The following is a 15429-nucleotide window of genomic DNA, read 5'->3' on the forward strand; positions in this document are numbered from 1 at the left end:
ATAAGGGGTTGGTGAGGTGGGGACGGGCTGCGTTTGCGTCTGGGGGAAAGGGGTGAGGGCGTCAGGCGGGCTGGAAACACCCTAGGTGAGAGTTTGGGACGTGGGAAGGACAGCCCCCGGGCGCAGAGGGGTAGAGCCGCCCGGGCGAGGCGCGCAGGGGCTGCGGGCGAGGGGCGTGGGGGCGCCCGAGGCAGGCCGGGAAGGGGGGGGCGGGCCTCCCCCTGGGCTGGGCCGGGGCGGCGCTAGGACCGAGCGCGCGGAGGGAGCGAGCCGGGCGGAGCCAGCGCCCCCCGCCCCCCGCCGGCCGGCTCCCCTCCCCCGGCCGCTGGCTCGCTCAGCTCGCAACGCTGCAGAGGCTCTGAGGCGGCAGCGGCGGCGCGGCGACTCCCTCTTTCCCTCCCTCCTTCTCCGTCCGTCCGTCCGTCCGTGCGTCTGTCCGTTCGGCTTCGGTCCGGCCCGCAGCATGGCCGGCGTCAGCTTCAGCGGCCACCGCCTGGAGCTGCTGGCGGCTTACGAGGAGGTGATTCGGGAGGAGAGCTCGGCCGACTGGTGAGCCCCCCGCCCCCGCCCCCCAGCCCCTTTGTCCCCGCGCTGCCGCCGCCGCCGCGCCTTTGTTTCCACCCGGCCCCGCCGCCCAGCAGCCGGGAGGGAGGGGGAGACCCCGAAATGGTGCAGCGGCCCGGGAGGGCTGGGGAGGGGCTGCCTTTGTGCGCGCCGGGGGAGGGGCCGGGCGGGCCAGGCGGGGCACCGGCGGCCCCGAGCGCCCGGAGGCGGCCCCAGTCGCGCGTTGGGAGCGGTGGCCGGACGCGAGCTGGGGAGACGCAGGGTCCAGATGTGTGGCCCGGGGCCTCCTGGCCCTTCGGGAGGCCATCCCCCGCCCCCTTCCCTCCGCCCCGGACCCGGGGGACAGGTGTGCACCGGGCGGCCAAGGGCACCTTCGCCACCTTCGAGCGGGCAAGGACCGGGCAGGGACGGGGCGGGGACCAGCTATGAGAGCGAGTGCAGTCTGCCCGGCCCAGCCCGGCCCGGCCAGAGCACAAAGGAAAGCCAGGGCGGGGGGAGGAGCAGAGCGGGCTGGGGGCCGGGGCGCCCCGCCCACCGGGGGGCCTCTCAGAGTTGGGGTGTGATGGAAAGACGTTCATTGCCACATAGCCACCGCCAAGTGACTCCTGTTCCCTCAGGGGTCGAGGAGGCAGGGATCCACAGCCCGATGGGGATTGCAGGGACCAGGCGGCTGGGTTGGGACATGCCAAAGGGACTGAACTGCCTGCCTAGGGAACCAGGTGGGGTTCCCGCGAGGAAGACCCCAGGGGCACTAATGTGGAGGGAGTTCCTGGAGAAGGATGAGGGGGTGAGTAGATCCACTGAGCCATAACCCAGTGGCCCAGTGGCAAGGGGCTCTCAGCTTCCTGCTGGGGGAGGAGCTGGCCTGCCTTCTCCCCCTCGTGCCAGCTGTTGTCTCCCACTGGGCTATGGGAGGGGATAGACCACCTGCTCAGGGGATGGAGTCCTCAGTGTGGCAGGAAAGCCGAAGGGTTCCTCATTGCCCCATTCAGAAATCATCAGCCCCCCAAAATACTCTTCTCCTGGGGAAGGTGCCCATTCTGTTCCCTAGGCTTCTTCCCATGGCAGGCAGGAAACTGAGTCACAGAGTGAAGGCAGGTCTCATGGACCTCACTTGGGCTGGCCCCACCCTCATGCTGAGAGGGCAGTAGGGTAGGGACATTGACCTGGGGGCTGGAGGAGGGGACAAGATGGCCAGGCGTCCATGCCACGCTACTGCAGCACTGGCGGGAGGCCAGGCCCGGAGGGATGGACTCGAGAGACAAGCAAGCTCTCGTGTCCTGCGGGTCAGTCACAGAAGAGGCCAGCACAGGCTAAGTGGGCAGGCAGCCCACCCGTTGTCCCAGCGCTGCCCCAGGGAGACTGAGATCATGGGAGGAGTTCAGGGCAAGTGGCCGGCTTGGCCTGGTGGAGGAGCTGGCCTTGGGATATGGGCTGTGCCTCTCTCAAGCTCACTTCAGAAGGCCCTCCTCTCCAGTCTTGGGGGGCTGCCTGCCACCACCCAATTTCCCCCAACCCTCCCCAAATCAGAGCTCCCACAACCACTCCTGGCCCACATCCTGCTCAGCAGAGTCTTGGGCTCCCACCCCACAGCAGCATCCATGTGGCCAAAGCCAATTATTCATCACTCGCGTGCGTCACCCCCCCCCAATCTGGGTTGTGTGTGGGACACACACAGATGTACACATGCACCCTCGCACATACACACATTTGCTCACTCCCAAGGGCCCAGATAAACATTTGGTAGAAAAGATGTGAGGATCATCCTGCAGAATAGGGCACTAGTGCCCCCAGCACAGAGCCAGGGATACAGTGGGGTCTCAAGACTCAGGGGCAGACCCTGTACTCAGGCTGGAGGAGGGCATCTGGGGTAAAATTGCTCTCTGGACAGAGGCGGCTTGGCCCTGCCCTCCCTTCCTTTGCCTCTGAAGGGATAGATGGCTCATAGATGCCATGGCCTCAGAAATGGAACATTGCCCTGGTGCTGGGAGCAGGGGCTCCAGGAAGTCAGGTTGTGTAGTGAGAAGAACTAGTATCCTGGATGTGACCCTACTCACTGCATGACCACACACAGCTCTCTGCTCCTCTCTGGTCCTCCTGAAAAGGGGGTTGGGTGCAGCCATATCTGGGATACCCAAGGCCCTTCCAGTTCTGACATCCTGAGTGCAATTGTCCTGAGGAATCCACCTGCCCAGAGCCCCCCCCATCCTCAGCTGACCCCCAGGATCTCCCTGGGGCTACTACATTCCAGCTCCCACCTCACCCCAGTCCAATTTGGCCCAGATGGTTTCTCAGAGTTTGTGTCACTATTGCAAACACCTGCTGGTATTGCTCTGTGCTCTGTGTTGAGAGACTGAGACCTCCACGAAGCTCACGGTCTAGGGCAGTGTCTGTCTCTGGGGGTTGGAGATGGTGAGACATGTAGATTCCTGGGCTCCCCCATTCTGATTCCTTGCAGTTTCACCAACTCCCGCCCACCCAAGGCTTAGGCCACCTCTAGTGAGTTTGAGAAGCACTGGTCTAGGGAGATCCGGGGCAGGTTCAGGATCTCTTCCCATCTCTGCTGGGGTGTGGCAAGTGCTCTAGGGGGCTGTGGCTCAGAGCAGGGCTTCCTGGGGAGCTGGCATTGGGGCCCTGAGGGCATGGGGTGGAGAAGCAGGTCTGGCCTTCCTGTGAAGGGAACCACATATGCAAAGGCTCCAGGTTGGGAAAGAGCCAGAACTGTGCTGGGAATCAGGGAGCCATCCAGTGTGACCCAAATGTCTGTTGTGGATACAGAAGTCTGGCTAGAAAGGCAGGTGGGGCGGAGCTCAGCATCGAAGTCCTGCTGAAGTCTTTGAACTTAGCTGTGGTTTTTACCAGGTGAAGGCCAAAGCTGCAGGAGGGAAGAGTGGCTGGGAGTAAAGAATGGAAGGGGCAGGACAGGTGTTCCTGGGAGGAGCCAGGGTTCCTTGGAGAGCCTGGGAGAGGCTGACAAGTCACCCCAGGGAGGTGTGACGGCCAGACAGTGTCTGGGACCCAGAATCTTGGAGCTCTGCCTCAGTTTCTCATCTCTGGGATGGAGAGGGGCAGACCCTGCTTCTCTGAGGGCCCTTTGTTCTGCGTGGTGGGTGAGGGTGGCTGGACAGGTGGTGGGACAGCTGTGTTGAGAAGCAGCTGCCAGGGCTGGAGCTTGGGCAACAGTTGGAGCAGGAGCTCCCGGCCCCACAGCCCACCTGTGTCCCTTTTAAGAGGGAGGGATCCTGAAAAGGAGGAGTCTGGGGGGCCATTTGTCTCCCGCAGTGACTTGTGCTGACCTCATGGGGCTGGGCCTGATACAGGCCCTCCTTCCTCCCTCCTTCCTCTTTCCTTTCCTCCCTCCTCCCTCCCTCTGTCTCCTCCCGCTTTCCTTCCCTCCCCCTTGTCTTCCTCTCTCCCCGCTCCTGCATTTTCTCTTCATCCCTTCACTTCCGTCCTTGTCTTGCCTTCTCTTTCTGCCTCCTGTCCCTGTCACTCACCGTCTTTTCCATCTGCATCTCTCCAGTGCTCCTGCCTCCTCTCCTAGCCCCCCCGCCTCTGCAGTAGGGAGAGGGGAGCTTGGGGGAGGGGCTGAGCCTTCTGCAGCCCTGAAACTTGGCCTTTCTTCCTGCCTCAAGCCTGTCCCCCAAGTGGGTCCTGGGGAGGAGGTGTCGCTGTCTTCCCTTCTGTGTAATGGATGCTGTGTCCCTGTGGCCTGTGGAGAAGAAGCTAGGGAGGAGGAGGAAGGAGGAAGGCTGCTAGGTCAGCTGAGAGGGAAGGAAAGACTATCGGTCCCAGGAGGCCAGAGCCTTAGCCAGGGTGGAGGCGGCCTAGGGCTGGAAGGCCAGGAGAGCACAGCCCCCCAGGGGCCAGAGTCCAGGCCAGAGTGACCATGGTGACCTCATCCCCATTTCAGAGAGGCAGAGATTGAGGCTGAGGGCGTGTCCCCAGGGTCCTTTGTGTTCTGGTGAATGCAGCTGGGGTGGGCCAGTCAAGTGCCAATTGCTGGGTTGCCATGGTTACCAGGGGATGCCCAGAGCTTTGCAGCACCAGGTTCTCTCTCCCCGCCCCCCACTGTGGGGGGAGGGGCGATGGGTACTGAGGCACGCGCCAGGTAGGTTCCTGGCAACGGCCAATGGGGGATGAGGAGCTGTAGCCAAGGAACGGTAACCAAGGAACCGTCGCCTTGGAATCTCCATCTCACACCGCTGGTTGGATTGCAGGCTGCTAGGGCCAAGGCTCTGAGGATGCCGTGCATGGGCTCGCTGGAAGTGAGGGATTGGGCAGCAGTTTCTCCCCTATTGCCTACCCGCCACCTGACCTGGCCTCCCTCCATCAGATCCCCAGGCTGTCCCCCACTGGGTTCCAGCCAGAAACAGTGCTTAGCCTTGTTGTCATGGAGACAAGGCTCAAGTGCTGGGCCAGAACCCCCCTCCTGTCCTGCCCCCTCTGTGTCCCTCCTACCCCCCAGAGCCATCTCCACCCAAAATTGGCTGCCTGGGCCCTGACAGTTCTCCGAGCCACCCCTCCCTCTCCCCAGGGCTCTGTACACATATGAGGATGGCTCAGATGACCTCAAGCTTGCAGCATCAGGAGGTAAGAATTCCAGCCATTCCTTTGCCTTCCTCTCCGCCCCCCTCCTCCGGTTGTTTTCTCCCCCACCCGGTTGTTTTCTTCCCCACCCGTCTGGCTCCAGGCCACCTCCCTGCCTGCGTCCGGCAGACCCACACTTGTCTGGCGTGAATGTCCGTCCTCCCATCATCCTGAAGCTCCCCAGGGAGGGAGGAAGGGAGCCTTGTTTCCTGTTTGATTATGAGAAGACTGAGCCTCAGAGAGGGAGAGTCACTTGCCCAGAGTCACTCAGCTCGGCAGCAAGGGGCCTGGCAGGGATGGCCAGATCACCTCACTTTCTCCAGAGCCCAAAAAAGGCTTTACTTTATCTCACCCACTGGGTGTTAGCACCACGTGAGACTTGATGTGTGAAGAACAAACACTTTCTCAGTCCTTCTTCAAGGTCCTGGGGGATTCAGAGGCAAAGCTCACACCTGCCTGCTGCCTCTTTCACACCAACACAGAACTCTGGGTCTTCCAGATCTCTGGTGGTGCCTTGGGGGCCTGCGAGAGGAGTCTTTGCTTAGGGTTCCAGGCCCTTCATGGGGGAGGGGCTCAGGGGACGGGGCCTGATACCCACCTGATTCCCCCAGATGGGGGCTTGCAGGAGCTCTCGGGCCACTTCGAGAACCAGAAGGTGATGTATGGCTTCTGCAGCGTCAAGGACTCCCAGGCTGCTCTGCCGAAATATGTGCTCATCAACTGGGTATGCAGCTGTGGGCTAGGGAATGGTTGTCCTCCACCCCATTCCACCCCCTGACACTGCTGGAAAGAACCCCACTTGCCCCAGGAGGAGAGCCCGGGGCCTCAGCCTGCCACCAGCTCTTGTCCTTTCCCAACTCTCTCTTTTTTGGGTACTTTGCAGGTTGGTGAAGACGTGCCTGATGCCCGCAAATGCGCTTGTGCCAGCCACGTGGCGAAGGTGGCCGAGTTCTTCCAGGTGCGAGTGCGGCTGGGGCTGGTGGGGTGGTGGCAGGAGGGAACTCTGCTGCCATAACACGCCTTTTCCTGCTGCAGGGTGTGGACGTGATCGTGAACGCCAGCAGTGTGGAAGACATAGATGCGGGCGCCATTGGGCAGCGTCTCTCCAACGGGCTGGCTCGGCTCTCCAGCCCCGTGCTCCACCGACTGCGGCTACGCGAGGATGAGAATGCTGAGCCAGTGGTCAGTGAGCACCCGGGGCAAGCTGGCCCTGCCCAGGGCTGTGCCACCCAGTCCCCCTCAGTCTTTACCCTTTGTTCACAAGGGGGCTCCCGAGAACTCGGCTTGTGGGCTGCGCTCACACCTGGCTGCTTGACTCTGCAGGGCACCACCTATCAGAAGACGGACGCAGCTGTGGAGATGAAGCGGATTAACCGGGAGCAGTTCTGGGAGCAGGCCAAGGTGTGGACCCTGACCCTGGGCTGCAGGCTGAGCTGCCTGACTCTGCCCTGACCCCTTGGGGTAGCTCTGGCTTCTCTCCCTAAGTCCCTCCCTTCAGCAGCATGTCTGCATCCCTCATGCTCCCTGCGACTGAAAGGATGAGCCCTTTTGGCCTTCCGCCCATGGGGCTCACCCCTGAGTCCTCAGAACCCTGGGCTGGGGATGGGTGGGGGGGCAGGGGACGCTGCCCAGGCTCAGGGCCTGCACTGCCTTGGCATGGGGGGTGCAGAAGGAGGAAGAGCTGAGGAAGGAGGAGGAGCGGAAGAAGGCCCTGGATGAGAGGCTCAGGTTCGAGCAAGAGCGGATGGAGCAAGAGCGGCAGGAACAGGAGGAGCGGGAGCGGCGTTACCGTGAGCGTGAGCAGCAGATTGAAGAGCACAGGTGTGTCCAGCCCCGCCCAGGGCCCCGGGGCCCCGGCCTGTGTGCATGCCCGCCCTAAAGGGGTTCCCATGTCTTGTCGTTCCAGGAGGAAACAGCAGACTTTAGAAGCAGAGGAGGCCAAGAGGCGGTTGCAGGAGCAGTCTATCTTTGTAAGTTCTTAGCCAGGGCTCCTGTCTCCTGGTCAGGGAAGTGAGGATGGTCCCTGTGTTCCTAGGCCTCTTGATGGGAGGAGGATCAGCATCTTGGGGACAGTGCTGGACATGCTAGGCACCACTGCATGGGCATGGGGCGCCATGCAATGTCAGTGTCAGGCCTGGCACCTGATCGTGCGGGGCTCTGTTTCCTGGCTCTGGAAAGAGACCTCCTTGGAGAAGCTTATGCTCTAGGCTGAAAATCTACTTTGACTCAGACTATCACTGACCAGGCTCTTCCTGCACCTCCCCGCAGGGCCTGAGGGGCTCAGGGTGGATTAGACATGCTTCCTGCACTTATAAAACTTGAGGCCTGGTCCCTACACCAGAATGCTTCAGAGCCACTGAATGAATCTGGCCTGGTGCTCTGAGCATCTGTGTATACACATGCATAGTGTCTTCTTCAGAGCAGGCCCTTGTTCCAAGCATGCTGTCTGAACCTCCAAACATTGGGATGGCCTGTAGGGTCATCATGGGTTAACCTTCTCACAATCACAGTGGCGTCAAATCTTCATGCTTTAAATTGAATTTTATATGTGAGAACTAGGTAAGGTCATTCAGAGCTGAGAATGGTGCAGTTCAGGACAGGAGATGGGCAGCACTCTTCTGGATTGGGACTTTGATGGTCAGCTGTTGGGCTGTGGGGACTCACACTCCAGGGTCACACCCACAGGAGGCTGGGAGGAGGGGGCAAGACAGCCTTGCAGGCATCAGGTGGCTGTCATAGGTCATTCCACTCACATTAGCCCCTGGGGGCTGGAGAGGACATGGTGGATTGTAAGCTCCAGCGTCAGTCATTTGTTCAACAAACCCTTACCACCTGCCTTGTGCCGGGCATTAGAAACACAGTGGAGAACAAAATAGACAATGCCCTTTTAGAATTGATTGGTGAATTAGTGTGTTTGTAATTGTGGCAAAATGTGCACAACATAAAATGTGCGCTTTTAAGCATTTTTAAGTGTATAGTTTTGTAGCATTAAGTGTGCTTATATTGTACAACCATCACCACAGTTTATCTCCAGATTTTTTTTATCATCCCATACTGAACCTCTGTACCCATTAAACACTAATTCCGCATTGCCCCCTCCCCCAGCCCCTGGCAACTGCTCTGCTTTCTGTCTCTATGAATATGACTACTCTTAAGTACTTCGTGTGAGTGGAATCATGCAACTATTTTACCTTTTGTGACTGGCTTATTTTACAGCATAATATCTTCAAGGTTCATCCATGTGTCAGAATGTCTTTCCTTTTGAAAGCTATTAATATTCCGCTGTATATGTATACCAGATTTTGTCTACCCATTCAGAGCAAGGGCTTTTTGAAAAAACTTATTGTTGTGAAGAATTTCACACACACACGCACACAAGTAGAAAGAACAGTACAGTGAACCCCTTGAACTGATTCCTCATCACCAGTTACCAGTGTTTCAGGCAAAGGCCTAAAGTCTTATATCATTATCTTATAGTGTCATCTGGCCCTTCAAGTATGGCTCCTGTGACAGTGACCATAGGTGTTCTAGCAGGTCCTTGTGGTGACCTAACAACTTCAGGTCCTTTAAAGAAGTTCTCACATGAGAAACTTTGGAATGTAGAATCTTAAAATGCTTTATCTTGGTTTAAGGAGCTATTGACCTTTCTTTGTTCTGATAAGAATTGCATTCCTTGGGACTTCCCTGGTGGCCCAGTGGCTAGGACATTGTGTTTTCACTGCTGCAGCCCAGGTTCAGTCCCTTTATGGGAATTGAGATCCCACACCAGGCCAAAAAGAAAAAAGAATTGCTTTCCTTATCCGAGTTCCCTTTTTACCTGCGCTTCCATTTATCTGAGGATGCTCCGGCCCAGCAATGCTGTAAACCTTTATGGTTAGTGTACTGATGTCCCTTTCATACCCCAGCGCTAATTTGCTTCTGTGCCTTCCGCAGTGTTGGTAGTTAAGGTTTTTGTGTGGTAAGCTGCCTCTGGTCTTTTTTTGTTTGTCTTTTTGTGTTTTAGGGCTGCACTGCGGCATATGGAGGTTCCCAGGCTAGGGGTCAAATTGGAGCTGCAGCTGCTGGCCTACACCACAGCCACAGCCACACCAATATCAGATCTGAGCCACATCTGCAACCTACACCACAACTCACGGCAATGCTAGATCCATAACCCACTGAGCAAGGCCAGGGGTCGAACCCGTGTCCTCAGAATTCCCGTCATGGCACAGTGGAAACGAATCCGACTAGGAACCATGAGGTTGGGGGTTCGATCCCTGGCTTCGCTCAGTGGGTTAAGGATCTGGCATTGCTGTGGCTGTGGTGTAGGCTGGCAGCTGTAGCTCCAATTGGACCCCTAGCCTGGGAATCTCCACATGCCACGGGTGCAGCCTTAAAAACCAAAAAAAAAAAAAAAAAAGAACTTTTGTCCTCGTGGATGCTAGTCAGATTTGTTTCCATTGAGCCATGACAGGAACTTCTGGTCCTTTTTTGAACGAGGCAGAGGAAACTAGTGAAGTCATACTAGGCTGGGGCAAAGGCTGGTGGGATGTACATTTTTGGGGATGGCAAGGAGCCTTACTGAAGCCCTTTGGGAAGAGAGAGTGAGGTCAGAGGGAGGAGTTTAGATTCATTCCAAAGACACAAAGTGGTGGTTGGGCTGAAAACCCCCTAGAGGCTTTGGGTGTGGTGAGTTCAACTGAGTCAATAGGTACCATCTGAGGTGGGCTGGCCACTCACACAGGTACATGAGTTCTCATCCTGTATCATCCACAGAGGGTGGGGAGATGATTCAGAAACAGGAAGTTATGACACGGTAATCCGTGGTGTATGCTTGGAACTCCTTATGGGACCCAGAGAAGGAAATGACCTGAAAGGGCCAGGTGATGTCTTCTCCAGGAGGCAGTGCCCAAGCTGAGGTTGGAAGCAGGAAGAGTTGGGCCCAAGGTGGGGGGTGAGGCACGTGGGGAGAGAGATTCATGCCAAGGCACGGAGGTGGGAAATGGTACGTATGTTCCAGGAACTGTGACTACATGGTGCTGAGGACTTTATGTCTGCATCTCACAGGATGTGGGCAAGTGAAGGTGGCAGGGGACTGTTGGGAGAGGTGATGGACTAGATCAGGCAGAGAGGGGAGGATGGGCCAAGCAAGGGGCCCCATCTGTCTTTATTCCCAGGGTTGCAATCTCAAGACAGTGAAGTGGGCAGGTGAGGGGCAGTAGGCAGTGGTGGGGACTGGCGATCTGGACAGCACATGCCCCATATAAGGGCAGCTGCAGTACAGCTGTAGCCTTTGGCTGCTTTGGGGTACACAGGCCCATGTTGCCAGAAGTTCTGGCATTTTAAGAGAAACTGAAATTTTAGTGAGAAACCTGATTTTTTCTTTTTTTTTCTTCTTTTTAGGGCCATACCCATGGCATATGTGGGGCATATGGAAGTTCCCAGGCTAGGGGTCTAATCGGAGCTGTTGACCCAGCCTGCACCACAGCCACAGCAACGTGGGATCCGAGCCGTCTGTGACCTACACCACAGTTAACGGCAGTGCCGGATCCTTAACCCACTGAGCAAGGCCAGGGATCAAACCCGAAACCTCATGGTTCCTAGTCGGATTCATTAACCTCTGAGCCATGACGGGAACTAGAGAAACCTGATTTTTAAGTGGTGGTGACTAATGTTTTGGAAAGGTCCTTTCAGGGTCTATAGAGAAGAAATGGGGAGAAAGAGAGCAAAGAAGTAGGAGACTAAGGAAGAAACTTTAGTCGTGATACCAGGATCCAGGCAGCAGTCTTGGATTGGGTGTGTGGTTGGCCAGGTGCTGAGGTAGGAGGTTGGAGAAAAGTTAGCTACAAGGTGGGGAGCTCTTCTGGATGGCTTTGGGTGCCCAGGGGCCTGTCTGGACTGGGGATGAGGCAGCTGGGGGCCTTGCAGATGGAGAGAAGGTGCTGTGTGACTGGGTCGTGATGGTGGTGCCGGGTTGTGGGGGCTCTAAGAAAGCCAAGAACTGTAGGGATGGGGGCTTAGAACACCATCCCTTTGGTTTCCAGGGTGACCAGCGGGATGAGGAGGAAGAGACCCAGATGAAGAAGTCAGAATCGGAGGTAGAGGTGAGAGCTGGTGGGATGGGGCAGCTGAGTTTGGCACAGCTGCCTCAGTTGGGCCCGGCCTGGCCCTGACTTGGACCTTTTCCTTGTGCCTCCAGGAGGCAGCGGCCATTATTGCCCAGCGACCTGATAACCCACGGGAGTTCTTCAAGCAGCAGGAAAGAGTCGCATCGGCCTCTGCAGGCAGCTGTGATGTGCCCTCACCCTTCAACCACCGACCAGGTAGTCCCAGGTCCCACCCCCACCCAACCCCCACTCCTCAGGTTTTGGCCGTGAACCCCTTTGGAATCTTTCTTGGAAGGGAAGCCTTGCCCGAGGACGCCTTGGAGAAGGCAAGGCCATCGTCAAGTGTGCTTCCATCCACTGCCCCCAGGTGGCAGGGCTGAGAAGAGCTCTGGTGGGGTTCACTTTGGGCCTGGGCTGGATAAGGGGTTGTGCTAGAGGCCATCTGGGCAGCTCTGACAGGGGCTAAAGCGTGCCCCACCCCCCGCCCCTGCTGCAGGGAGTGGCCTGGCTGGGGTTGAACTAGGTCTTGTCTGAAAAGCTGTGGGTGCATGTGGGGTGGGCTTTTGCCCCGGCCTTGAGTTTGAGCAGCCAGGAGCCTGTACCCTGGGTTCCTGTTTGGATTCTCCCCATGCGGCTTCTGCGTCTCCCTGAAGCACCCCTCCACTCCCTCTCTGCTGCTCTTGAGTGTTTGCCTCATCCCTGTGCTTGGCTCTGTGCTGGGGTTCCCGGGGTGGGGCAGGCTGTCCCCAGGCGTGTGCTGCCCAGAGGCTGGCTGCGTTGTGGTGTGTCAGGCTCTTTGCTGTGCACGGCTGGTGCTGCTGGGAGTCGTCTGATGGCTTGAGGCTCTGGCCCAGCTTGGCTGAATGTGCGCCCTGACTGAAGGCAGTTTGAACATCCAGGGCCAGCCCTGGGGGTGGGTGAGGCCTGGGGGTGGGGGTGGGGAGACTGACCCTCTCTTGTCCTCTGTCTCTCTCTCTGTCTGTCTCTCTTGGCAGGTCGTCCGTACTGCCCTTTCATAAAGGCATCGGACAGTGGGCCTTCCTCCTCCTCCTCTTCCTCCTCCTCCCCTCCACGGACTCCCTTTCCCTATATCACCTGTCACCGCACCCCAAACCTCTCTTCCTCCCTCCCATGTAGGTAGCAGCCCCAGGTCTCCATGGGGGGTAAGGAGGGCCCCTCTTCCCAGCAGCCCCCTGCCCTCACTCCCCCAGCCTGACCGCTGATCTCTGGTGTTTGTCCCTAGAGCAGGTACCGCCTGTCTCTTTCCCCTGGCCCTGAAGGGGCACTGGCCCTTAGGGGCCTGGTTTACAGGGTCTGGAGCTGTGGTCTGGCCCCTCGGGGGCCTGGGGAGCTCCCAGCCCCCACCCAGACTCCAGAGAGGAGGTGCTGGCCAGGCCCCAAGGTGGACAGTCCTGGTTCCACCTGGCTCCTTGGCCCTCACTGACCAGCCTAGGGGTTTGTTCCACAGGCAGCCACCTGGACAGTCACCGGAGGATGGCGCCCACCCCCATTCCTGCCCGGAGCCCATCTGACTCCAGCACGGCCTCTACCCCTGTCGCTGAGCAGATCGAGCGGGCCCTGGATGAGGTCACATCTTCGCAGCCTCCACCACTGCCACCCCCACCCCCACCAGCCCAAGGTGAGTGAGTGGCCATGGCCTCTGGGCTGGGAACCCAGATGGCCATAGTAACAACTCCCAGGGATCTGGGCCACCCATCACCCAGACTGCACTGCCCTGAGAATGGTTGTGTGGGGGACCCCTGGTCAGACCTGCCCTCTGTGAACCTCAGTGTCTCCCTGGAGTGGGGACTGGGCCTTCCTCTCAGTGCTGCTGAGTGGTTTAAAGACACTAGCAAAGGGGCAGTGGGGGCCAGTGGGTGCTAGAAGGCACTCTGCATGGAAGTCTTACTGGAGGCCTTCTTTCCTGGAGGTGGCTGATTCCTCAGCCAGGGGGCAGGGAACTGTACTGGTGGCTGCCCAGGGCCCTCATCCTTTGCTGGGAGCTGATCATGTCTCCTTTCTGCTTCGTCAGAAACCCAGGAGCCCAGCCCTGGCCTGGATAGTGAAGAGACGAGCAAGGAAGCCAGAGAAGCAGCCCCTCAGGCCTGGGCTGGCCCTGTGGAGGAGCCCCCTCAGGCACCGGAGCCTCCCCAGGGCCGAGGCAGCCCCCCGGAGGACTTGATGTTCATGGCGTCTACAGAGCAGGCTGTCCTGGCTGCCCCTCTAGAGCCTGCCATGGCTGGAGCCTCTGCAGCTGACACCCTGGTAGCTGATGCCATTGAAGCCGACACTGCCGCTGCTGACACCGCTGTTGCCAACACTGTCACCCCTGCAGCTGCCAGCCTCATTGACCTATGGCCTGGCAATGGGGAGGAGGCCTCTGCACCCCAGGCTGAGCCTAGGGCCCCCACACCACCCTCGGGTGCTGAGGTCCCTCTGGCAGAGGTGCCCCTGCTGGACGAGGTGGCTCAGGAGCCACTGCCACCAGCAGGTGAAGGCAGTGCTAATCTTCTTAATTTTGATGAGCTTCCTGAGCCGCCCGCTACCTTCTGTGACCAAGAGGAGGAAGTAGAAGGGGTGTCGCTGGCTGTCCCTCAGGCTCCAACTCTGCCCTCAGCTCTAGAGGAGCTGGATCTAGAGCCGGATCGGGAGCCAGAGCCGGAGCCGGAGCTGGAGCCAGAGCCAGAGCCCCACCTGCTGACCAATGGCGAGACCACCCAGAAGGAGGGGACCCAGGTGGGGCTGGGGCTTCCTGGTGGGAGGGGCTTGAGCAGGGGGCTAACCCTGCCTTCCTCAGGCTTGCAGCAGTAACCCCGTCCCACTCTGACCCACACTGTAGGGAGTGGGGGGAACAGCTCTAGTTCATTCCCCCTGCCTGGGCCACTCTGTTTTATTCCCAAGGCAGGCATCTGTGTTTCCCTGGCAACCACTGATGGAATCACTGGTTGCTGGGTTGCTGGGGAAACGTGTTCAGGCTTGGTAGGTCAGCCCTAGTCCTGCTGGGTGGGGCCCAGTAACATGGGGCTTTTCTCCTGCAGGCCAGTGAGGGGTACTTCAGCCAATCACAGGAGGAGGAGTTTGCCCAATCGGAAGAGCTGTGTGCAAAGGCCCCGCCTCCTGTGTTCTACAACAAGCCTCCAGGTAGAACTGGGAATGGGTGGAGCAGGGGTACTGCGTTTGGACAGGCAGCGACCCCTCATACACAGCTGGCACAGCTTCCTGGGGTTAGGGGGTCATGGGCACGGATCTGCTGGGCTACCTCCTTAACTTGTTTCCCTTTCCCACACCATAGAAATCGACATCACTTGCTGGGATGCAGACCCAGTACCAGAAGAGGAGGAGGGCTTCGAGGGTGGCGACTAGCGGTGGTGCCCGTCCTCAGGCTGCCCTCGCCAAGGCCTCACACCTGCGCTGGCCTCTGGCCAGACGGCCCGCAGTGCCTGCACTTGCAGCAGCTCCGCCTGGCACCCTCTGGACTCCGGCCCTGGCCGGGGACTTGGCCGCTTCCCTACCCACAGGGCCCGACTTTTACAGCTTTTCTTTTTTTTAAAAGTTGATAGGAGACTTGTACAGTTGACCGGTTTTCCTCCCGTTGGTAGTTGAGACGCTGTTGCAAATTCCATCCCCTTCCTGCCCGGTCCAGATTGTAGATCTTAGTCCTCCCTGGTCACTCAGCTGGCCGGGGTGGAGGCCTCACCCTGCTTTGGGGCCTGTGTGGGGGGATGCTCTGGTGGGAAAATGTTCCCCCCACCTCTTTTCCTAGTTTTCTGTTTCTTGGAAAAATATCACTTTGTATTCTCTGTCCAGGGCTTCAGATATTTTGCACGAATTTTAAAACATGGCAATAAACGGCTCGTGGGCTCTGGTTCCCTGGGACCCCCCTTCCCCACCCTTCTCTTGACCTCCCCACCTGGCCTGAAGGAAGTAGCAGGCCCAGCTGGGGCCCCTCAGCTTCCTGGCCCTTTCCTGCCCCCTCCTGCTGGGCAGGTCCCAAGCTGGAGGCCCTAGGCGTGATTCAGGTCAGGGCTATGGGTGGTCCCTCTTCACCTCCTCCCTCTTTGCTTGGGTTCCTTTTTCACGTTCAGTAACTGTTTTTTGGAAAGCACAAACTTCTGTAACAGGTCGTGCTCATGTCTGTTAATAAAGAAATCCAGATCCCTTCGGGCCTGCTGCTCCGGGCCTCCAGGGG

At 58.5% G+C, this 15429-nt stretch overlaps 1 protein-coding gene across 6 annotated transcripts; it reads left to right on the forward strand.

Moving 5' to 3' along the window:
- Positions 1-341: 341 nt before the first annotated feature.
- DBN1 (drebrin 1) lies at positions 342-15399 on the forward strand. Of its 6 annotated transcripts, XM_085013762.1 has the most exons (16): positions 779-910; positions 1182-1351; positions 5102-5157; positions 5766-5878; positions 6038-6112; positions 6190-6336; positions 6478-6555; positions 6824-6975; positions 7061-7124; positions 11178-11237; positions 11333-11456; positions 12236-12373; positions 12709-12879; positions 13273-13976; positions 14279-14381; positions 14533-15399. In XM_085013762.1, the coding sequence occupies exons 2-16, from the start codon at positions 1344-1346 to the stop codon at positions 14601-14603; spliced, it is 2064 nt and encodes a 687-aa protein (XP_084869888.1). In that variant the 5' UTR covers positions 779-910; positions 1182-1343; the 3' UTR covers positions 14604-15399. The 6 variants fall into 6 exon arrangements, with proteins under 6 accessions (XP_020940026.1, XP_020940028.1, XP_020940029.1 ...); XM_021084367.2 differs by lacking the exons at positions 779-910; positions 1182-1351 and adding an exon at positions 342-549; XM_085013763.1 differs by lacking the exon at positions 12236-12373.
- Positions 15400-15429: the final 30 nt, after the last annotated feature.

This window comes from Sus scrofa, chromosome 2 (genome assembly GCF_054392235.1).
Source record: "Sus scrofa isolate SSC_HxYL_T2T_F1_AM1 chromosome 2, Sscrofa_HxYL_maternal_Yorkshire_Landrace_v2.0, whole genome shotgun sequence".
Lineage (NCBI taxonomy): Eukaryota > Metazoa > Chordata > Mammalia > Artiodactyla > Suidae > Sus > Sus scrofa.